The sequence below is a fragment of the Furipterus horrens genome, unplaced genomic scaffold (assembly GCF_987537825.1).
Source record: "Furipterus horrens unplaced genomic scaffold, mFurHor1.1.pri manual_scaffold_4, whole genome shotgun sequence".
Classification (NCBI taxonomy): domain Eukaryota; kingdom Metazoa; phylum Chordata; class Mammalia; order Chiroptera; family Furipteridae; genus Furipterus; species Furipterus horrens.
The window spans coordinates 16,042,579-16,052,351 of record NW_028327174.1 but is presented as its reverse complement, the minus strand read 5'-3'; the positions used below and the strand labels follow the sequence as shown (position 1 = coordinate 16,052,351).

At 40.2% G+C, this 9,773-nt stretch overlaps 1 protein-coding gene across 1 annotated transcript in view; it reads left to right on the top strand.

Moving 5' to 3' along the window:
• The first annotated feature begins 4,025 nt into the window (after nt 1–4,025).
• The window catches only part of UTP20 (UTP20 small subunit processome component), a 91,851-nt gene continuing 86,103 nt past the window's right edge, over nt 4,026–9,773 (top strand). Inside the window, exons 1-6 of the mRNA XM_090272636.1 lie at nt 4,026–4,234; nt 5,203–5,283; nt 5,756–5,822; nt 5,933–6,065; nt 6,382–6,570; nt 9,286–9,367. Of these exons, the coding sequence (XP_090128762.1) occupies nt 4,190–4,234; nt 5,203–5,283; nt 5,756–5,822; nt 5,933–6,065; nt 6,382–6,570; nt 9,286–9,367 (597 nt within the window). The 5' untranslated portion in view covers nt 4,026–4,189. The remainder of the gene's footprint in view (nt 4,235–5,202; nt 5,284–5,755; nt 5,823–5,932; nt 6,066–6,381; nt 6,571–9,285; nt 9,368–9,773) is intronic.

Sequence of the window (9,773 nt, the reverse complement as noted above, 5' to 3'; positions counted from 1 at the left end):
AACCAAAAGAATGTGGCATAGATGTTTTCTGTACTCCCCAGTATTAGTAATGAGTTTTTAAAAAGAGAGTGGGGACTTAGCATTGGTTCTTCTGCAGAAGGCAGTTCACTCCTACCTATTGCTATGTACAATGCTCTCCTTCAACTCTGCCCAGATGAATGGTCTAAAACTCGAAATTTGATCACATCTCTCTAGCACATAAGTAGATAATAAGATCAAGTGGCCATACACCTCAAAGGAAAGGCTTGCGACAGCCTAGGAGCTAAAGGAATCTGAACTTCATCTCGAAAACTCTTTAAGTGTGCTCAGGAGCTACCTGAATCATCAACTTGCTTCCAAGTCCTAACTGGGGAGGTAGCATAGTGGAGTGGCTAAGAGCACAGATTCTGGATAGAGCCTGCATGTGTTTTCAGTTCCAACTCTGACTGCTTTCGAGTACTATGTGACTTTGGGCAAGTTACTCAATCTCTCTGTGCCTCAGTTTTGCCATCAGTAAATGGGGAAATTGAATTCATTTTATAGGAAGAGTAAATGAGTCATTATAGGCAAAATACTAGGAGTATTATCTGGCACAGAGAGCTATAAAGTGTCAGCTATTAATCATCTGGGAGAACGCATGTGGCAACAAGACCTTTGAATGTAAAATAAGAAATTAGAGATGCATGACACCAGCAATTAGAGACGCATGACCTTGGCTAAGTCACTCATTGTCTCTGGGGTTATTTTCTTTCTTTCTATAATATGAAGAGAATTATATCTACCCTGCTTACTTCACAGGGCTGCCATGGGATCAGAGGAGTTGACTGACGCCGAAGTCTTTGAAAACCACCAAGTCTTTGAAAAGGCCTTATTAATACTAATTATCTTCATCCAGATTATCTGATTAGTGCACAGTCAGGGCAGTTTTTCATCCCACGCTGTTTTGCATAAGGAATCATTAGGAAAGAAGGTCTGTTGCTGACATAAAATAATATATTCCCCAACCAAACCCAGTTCAAAAGTCATTGGGATTGTTTGGGGACTGAAATATCCTCTACCATCTTTTGTGCCTAGCATGAAATAAAACGGATTGTAATAAAAAGGGTATTAAACTAGGGATCAGGATTCCTGGATTATAGTTCCCAGCTCTGCTATTAATTTACTGTGTCATCTCATGTGAGTCATTTTATTTCTCTGTGTTTCCATAATCTGAAAAATAATTAATGTTTATAATACTATGAGTTCATAGCTCTTGTGACAGAGAAGTTCCTGGACATTAGTTCCTGTGTTCTGGTCACTTCTTTGTGGAGTATTACTGATCACTTATATTAAGTCACCACTGAATCTCTAGAAAATACGTCCTTCCAGAAAGCATTTGATCATAAATATAGCATTTGATTAAGATAATACTTCCAAGAGTATATGTTGAAATCACAATGTCTTTGTCTCTGGAATTCCCCATGAATAAAAAGCATAGATCAGCTTATAGATGCTCCAGAAAAGGATGATAATCTTCCTTTCTCTGGCACTACAAGGCATCTGGCATTTTCCTCTTCCATGAATTCTTTCCCATTGTCCTTGCTTTGGGACTCTGTTAGCTCTTTGTAAGAGACTGCTTCAGCAATTTCCTATAATCTGCGAGACACTATGTGACCCACTCTCCCCACTCCCTCTGACTTCCTCTCCTTTTCATCACTGTTATGTTTCAGATATACTGGGCTCCTGGATACTCCTGGATCAGACAGACCAGAACTCAGTCCTGCCTCAGGGCCTTTGCACTTGTTCTTCTGCCTAGAATTATCTTCATCCCATGGATCCCTTCATGCTTTTAACCACCATATTATATTAATAAATTGTTCAACCAGTGTTGTCAATGTATGAAAGTCATATAATGAGTAACAATGCAATACAAAACTTACGTCAGTTCTTTTAGTATACTTGATTTATACTTTTCTCTCCGCTCCTTATTGTCCAGTTAACTCCATTACCAAAAATAAATAGCAGAGAGGGAAAAGAACACAATTATCTGGGAGTGATTTTGGCAACAGGTTGGGACCATTGCTTAGAGTGGGGTCTCTTACCTTCAGGTAACTTCAGACTTCTAACTTCTGAAATTACCTACACGTTTTAGCATGAATGAGCTCATTCACACTTTTCTGAGAAGTCTTACAGCTTTCTAAGACTTGCTTAAGGGATCTGTAACATAAAAAGAGAAGAACCACCTGAAGTAAGAAAAAAATAACCAATCAGCTTACTGGAAGCCAACCAAACATTGGACACTTTCATATTTATCATTGAAAATAAAATCCATAAATGCTATGGAGCCATTAAAAATATTTACAACTCTGGTATCACACAGAAAATTCTGATGCTGTAATGCTAATAATAATATCAAGTGTTCACCCGAGTCCATGCTCAATCCATGCATATTTCACTTCATTGCTTCCACACTGTGTTTGTCAAAGTCACCTTCACCTTATTGGATCCAACAGCTACTTGTCTATCCTCAGCGTTCCGTATAGTTGGCCACTGGCTCCTTTCCCATGCCAAGACTAGTCCATTTCTATCTCACAGGTTCCTTCCCAGTCACCTTCCTTGCCACTGCTAATTGTTGGAGCTTTCCAAGGTTAAACTTGGGTCTTTTACTCTTCTTCATCCTCCTTTTCATCACTCTCTCCCTAAGTGATCTCATCCAGTTCCATAGTTTTAAGTACTTCACACTTTAAGTAAAGTGTACATAAGGTATTTAATTCAAACCTCCAGTCCTGACCTCTAAAGTGAGCTCTAAGCAGGAATGTATTCAATTGTCTGCTTAACACCTCTCCCTGGCTATCTATGATCTATGCACCTCAGACTAAATATTTCCAAAGAGAGCTATTATTTATATTATTATTGTTTGTGTTTTTCAGCTCACAGAATAGTGTATGGCCCACAGTAGACTCTCAAGAAATATTTGTTGAATGAATAAAGTGAAAACATATATATATATGGTATATACATAACTGTTCATACAGTTATGGTTAACAACATGACATTAGAGTGGTGAGAAAAACACCAATATGTTAATGGTTATGCATGAAATTGTAAGATTTTTCTTTAAAACTCCTTTTCTACTTTTCAATTTTATTTAGCGCATAGCTGTTAAAAATATCAGATTTTCGAGCTGAGTGACCTCTGCCAGACTGCCACTTACTTTGCTTTCTTCATCTGCCAAAGGGGCTTAGAAATAATGTACCTCGTTCATATTAATGCAGCATTCACAGTGTGCCTGAGGAACAGAATGAAGAAATAAAATGGAGTCACTATAGTCAAGCTGCTAAATTACTAAAATCAAGTAGCTCGAGATATGAGGAAAGGATAGTTTTCAACTAGCCGGGGGACTTAAACGTTTGAACTTTCCAGCCCTGTGTCAATGCCTGGAAATACAATAAACCTCCAGATAACCCTCTGATTTACCCCCCTGAAGTACTCAGGAAAGACTGGTCTTGGATCCAGACCACCTGAGGTCGATTAGCCAGACCACAGACCATCTACAGGATTACCACCGGTTATCAATCCAGAGACTACATTTATCAATCCATAGGCTAAGAACGCAAGGCTGATTCTTCTCAAGAACGCACTTTGTACTGTAAGAACTCTCAGCTGATCTTTCTTTTTCAGAACACTCTGGGTATTCCCTCGCTGCGTTTTCTGCCTGCAAACCCTACGAACCTTGAATAAATCCTTATCACTTATTTCTAGGCAAAGATTCCTGATACATTTGCTCAGTGTCCACGCTTTACTGTGAAATAACGGATGTAAAGAACTTCGCAGGGGGCAGGACACGTAGTAAGTGTTGGTGAGTGTTAGCTAATGATGACAAACTGTTTTCTCTTACCATGAAAATGCACATGTAGCTTACACATCTTTACTAAAGGGACTAAAACTCCACCCACACCCCCGCCAGCAGGAGGCTCCTCCCCCTCGGCTCCCGGCGGCTCCTCGGAGGCTGCGCCTGCTCGGTCCCCCTTTTCCGTCCACGTGACCCGCTCAGGCTCCTCCCCGTCTCCAACATGGCGGCCTCCAGAGGCCGAAGCCGCACGTGAGAAAGGGTTTGGACAGCGGGGCATCCGAGCGGGGCAAGTGGGCCAGCCAGCTTCCGCTCCCTACCTTCGGTGGCATCCCTGAGGCCCTTCCGCAGGCGCTTGTGGGCTGTTGCCCCCCCGCAGTCATGAAGACAAAGCCCGTTTCCCACAAGACCGAGAACACACACCGGGTGAGCCGGGGAGCTTGGGCCGGGAGCCGGGAGTCCCTCGTGTCTCAGCCGTGGAACTGGCTCTGAGTGGCACTCCCGGGGCTGCAGTGTTCTGGGCCAAGCGTGGGTCCCTTGCTCGGAGGCTCCGGCAAAAGAGAGGGATTCTCCTGGTGTAGTAAACATGGGGTGGGGAAAAGGTCTGGCGGCAAAATTCGCCCGTGGTTTGCGGGGTCTGGAGTGCCTGGGAAGCCCCTTCGGTCCAGGGTTAAATTTACTCTCACGGACTAATTCCTTAGGAGCTGGTCCCCCCTGCGGTTTTATCTTTCAATGCCAAATTAGGGGGCAGGCGGGTGGGAGAACGTGATTTCAAGCCTACGGCTACTACATCATTTTCTCCGCTTGTCCCTTGAGAGTTTCTTCGTTATCGGACAACCTTAGGTTTATATATCTTTAAAAACACTAATACTGCGACGATTTAGCCAGATCGCTGTACTTCTGGAGGGCTGTGAAACCTAGTAGTAGATCCCGCAAGGCCCCATCGCCAGCTTTCCCGTCTAGCATGGGAATTGTACTTGAAATGACATAACTGAAAGAACTTATGCAAGCATGTTCAGAAAGTATTCTAAGTATTATCTCCGTATAGTAGTGCAGTGCATTTGTTTAAGGCTCTGTGCCTTTCGGTTTGTTTTTACACTTATCTTTTGATTCATCAGCGATATCTACTTTTAGTTTCAAAACTCATACATTTTATGAACGACTGAAAATACCAGTCTGAAATTGCCAGTGAAGCATACCATTATATATAATGATAATGTATGAGGAGTATATGTAATGATAGTACATACAGAGGCTTATGGAAGTTTTAATCCTTCAACTTTCAAGAGGAAATTGTCCACATGTGATTATTATGCAACATTCAAACCTGTTCTGACGATGTGATAAACATTAAATGATGATGTATCGTAAATGTGCTCCCCTGCTCCCCTCAGTTTCTTACATTTGCTGAACGATTGGGGAATGTGAACATTGATATTATTCACCGGATCGATAGAACTGCGAGCTACGATGAGGTAAGAGAATGTTACACTAACCAGTCTTCAAGTATAGTCAGTTTTTTAGTATCTCCTCTTGAAGTGGATTGTTTTTCAAGCCATTCCTTTATGCACATAAAATGCATTTAGACCAGTCTAGTATAATTTGACACATGACAAATTATATTTAAATTAAATTAAAAATTTTAAGTACTCAGTAGTCCAGTGGCTAATTGCTGCCATATTGGACAAGTGCAGATGCAAAACATTTCCATCATTGTAGAGAACTATTTACTACAACAAAATCAACAAAACTTTTATTAAGCTTTTCTCCTTATTGTATACCTGAATGCCTTTGAAGTGTTAGTTAATGCCCTTAAAAAAATATTTTTTAACTCTTTGAATATCATTATGGTCTTAAGATATTACTATATCACTATTCTTATTTACTGTGATTATATATAGGTTGTCTTTGAATTGTCTGGTTAATGGACTGCTTTCATCTTGACAGGAGGTTGAAACCTACTTTTTTGAGGGTCTACTGAAGTGGAGAGAATTGAACCTTACAGAACACTTTGGTATTTTCTATTTTGTTTGTCTTTCACCTGTCATTTATACTTTATATGTTCAAAACAAGTAAATAGTGGTATGATGGAAAGGCAGAACATATTTTATTTTTTTCATCTAGGGAAATTTTACAAAGAAGTTATTGACAAATGTCAGTCATTCAATCAGCTGGTCTATCATCAAAACGAGATAGTTCAGAGTTTGAAGACTCACCTGCAAATCAAGAACAGTTTTGCCTATCAACCCCTTTTGGAGTAAGTAACATGTTGAGAGAAAGCTCAAGGACATTTGTTTGAATTTTATGAATAGTTGTGTTTTATAGCTGTATATGCCTTAGATGTGATACTTGTAATTTAAAAATAAGAACTTACCTTTTCTGTTAGTCTGAATATTAGTGCATTACCACAAAGCAGAATCTTAAGTCTATACTTTTACCTCTCATGAGACTTGATTTAGAAGGTTTAATTAATCCTGTCATCATTGGCAATCAACTGTCATTTATGAAATAGATTTGCAGTATTTTTTGGTCTGTGTGTCTCACAAATGTTACTTTTCTTATTTTTAATTCAGTTTGATTGTACAGTTGGCGAGAGATCTGCAAACAGACTTCTATCCACATTTTCAGGATTTTTTCCTGACTATCACCTCAATCCTGGAGACTCAGGACACCGAGTTGTTAGAATGGGCTTTCACCTCGCTGTCATATCTTTACAAGTACCTGTGGAGGCTCATGGTAAAGGACATAGCCAGTATATACAGGTGACCCTTTTCTCTCTAATATAAGGGTTTATCTTTTTCTTTCTTTCTTTCTTTTTTCTTTTTCTTTTACTTTTTATTACATTTTATTGACGAATCAAGACATTTTCATCATCTCCAAAAGATTTCTCATGCCTGTTTGCAGTCAGTCCTGCTGCCCATCTGTATTAGTTCTGAGAGCAAACTCAATGTATATACATTCAGTATTCAGGATTGCCTCTGTGAAACAGCTCTGCGCTTGAGGCCTCTAAATAGAATCATCCTCCTCAATAATGAGAATTTTTGGCATTTAAGTTTTTATGTTTTGGTCAAAGGCAGTTTTTTGGGTTTTTTTAAAATGTTATTCATTTATTTTCAGAGAGAGGGGAAGGGAGAAAGCGAGGGAGAGAAACATCAATGTGGTTGCCTCTTGTGTGCTCCCAGCTGGGGACCTCGACCACAACCAAGGCATGCGCCCTGACGGGGAATTGAACCCGCGACCCCTCGGTTCACCAGCCAGCACTCGATCCACTGAGCCACACCAGCCAGGGCGAACGGCAGTTTTTATTGATATGCACAACCAGGAGAGAATTTCTGACTCTGACCTGTGTTTAGTTAAAACATGTCTAACACTTGCCATGTGTACCTACCCACAAGGCTACCTGATTCTAATATGTTCTTTATTGCCTTTTCCCTGGCTTCTGTCTGACTCCAGACTACCTTCCCAGCTCAGTCTCTAACTATTTCCTTAAATAAAGTTGGTTCTCCAGCCAAAGTGGTCCACAGTTCACTTCACCAGTCTGCATTGACCTGACCTTGTCTCATATCCAGCTGTTGAAATCAGTAAAGCCTGGCTTTGATTTCATGACCTCCACTAAGATTCCCAGGCACCTTGACCAGAAGTGAAAGTTTTGTACTCGGCCCCTCTGGCATTCCATACCACTTACGTTACACAACTTCTGTTAATAATTGTTCATAATATAATGCTATTCTCTACAAACCTGTAAACCCTTCAGGAACCTCATCTTAAACATCTACATTTCCCCAGCCCCCATCATACCTGTTAAGCCAGAAGAGGCCCTCAGTATTTGTGACCAAATGTGAACAGGGAAAGAGAACGAATTCCATGGTAGCTTTTTGTTTAAAATAAGGGAAAGATTATTTATAATCTGTTTTGATCTGGGACTTGGTGGAATTTTCCACTTGGTGTCCTACACACTTTGTCACATGAATACATAAGATTAACTCTTCTCTTCCCCTGCCATATAGGTGTGGGTATGGGATAAGACGGTAGATTTTGTTTTTGTGTTGCCCGCCTGAAACCTACCTTCTTTTGAACTAAGAACGAGAAAACTGTTTTTTCAGCCTTTACTAGTTTTCTATGAAGCTTTTGGTCAAAACTATTAGAAACCAAGATTACTTCATTAAAAACCAACAAGATCTTGGGGAGATACATAGTTTATTTGGTTTCATGAGTTCTGTTACTTTTGTATCTCCAAAATCAGGCTCTCTAGTTCTAAATTTATTTGCTTTTAGTATGACATCCTCAATAGCCTAGATGTTTTTACTTTAATATTACTGAAACCACAGTCAATACCTTCCCATTCAAGCTAACTCTTTTCATTCATTCATGTGTTCAATAAATATATACTCAGCATAGGCCCTGTTTGGTGTCCCAGTGTCTGATAGTGATAACATCATTCTTCCCATCCCTGAGACTTGGTGCCTTAGGAGCATCTTCGACCAGTATCTTCAAGGTCTCCAGATCCTCATAACTCTGTTGTTCATGCACTCAGTCAGTTCAATGAATTGAACACTGTGTGTCAGGCACTTGAGATACAGCCACAAATAAAAAAGATGAAAATCCCTCTTCTTTATAAGTTTACATGTTAGCAGAGAGAGAACGTCTTGGGAACCTGTCTGGCATGCGTGGGGATCAGCAGGGAAGCTTGGGTGTTTGAGCGTGTATAAAGGAGAGTAATTAGGCAAAGTCAGGGTCCTGGTAGCCAGGAAGCCAGGTCATAAAGAGCCTTATGGACACTAAAAGGCCTTTGGTTCCATTGCAGGGACTCTAGAAATGTCCCTTGAGTCCATCCTTTGTCAGTCCCCTTTATCACCAACCTCTTTCATGTCCTTGTTCACTCAGACTTGTATGGCTTGAGCATCTTGTTTCTTCCTTTATTTCATCCTGTATATCGCTGCCAAATTAATCTCTGAAAATATTCATTTCTTTTTAGCTAATATTAGTACCTGCTATGAGCAAGGAACCGTTAGGTAATAGGGATATGACCAAGATAGGAAGAGTCCAGACTCCTCTGTGTGTTGTTCAGAACCATCTATGCATGAGGCAGCTTTATCTGCACAGCCTGCCCTCACCGGCTGCCTCCTTGACTCTTGACCATGACCATTTCTCCCGCCCCGTTTTGATCTTGCTTTTATATCTAGTGATATGCACCTTGATACTCACCTGGATTCTTTCTGTTGTTCAGAACCTACTACAGGTTTCAACTTTTCCTGGAGTCCTTTCTATAAGTCCATTGCCACTGATTCTGTATTTCTTAATTTCTGTGACCTTCAGTCTTCTGCTCCACTGGGGTAATTGAATGAGGTTTTAAAGTTCTTGTTTTAGAGCTGGTACATTCCTTGCATACCTAGTAGAGTATTGGTTGGATATATAATTGACATGTAATAGCTCTTTATTAAAACTAAAATTATTAAAATTGTGTTATTTTCTCATAGGATGTATAGTACACTTCTGGCTCATAAAAAACTACATATAAGAAATTTTGCTGCTGAAAGCTTTACTTTTTTGATGAGAAAGGTTAGTCTGTTGTTTTATATGTTTATTGCCCATTAATCCTTAAGAATCTGATGAACAAAAGCCAATATCTTTTATATTTTTTTTTTTTATGGTAGATTTATTTTATTTTTTAAGTCTATTTTGTTAATTATGCTATTGTAGTTCTCTCAGCTTGTTTCTCCTTTGCCTTCCTCTGCCCGGTACCGCCCTCCCCTCCAGCAATTCCCAGCCCCCCCTTAGTTCATGTCCATGGGTCATGCATATACATTCTTTGGCTTCTCCACTTACTTTACTGTTGTTAATGTCCCCCTATCTTGTACCTACCAGTTATGCTTCTTGATCCCTGAACCTTTTCCCCAACCCCCATTCTCCCCGTCCCCACTAATAACCCTCCATATGATCTCCATATCTATGATTCTGTCCCCGT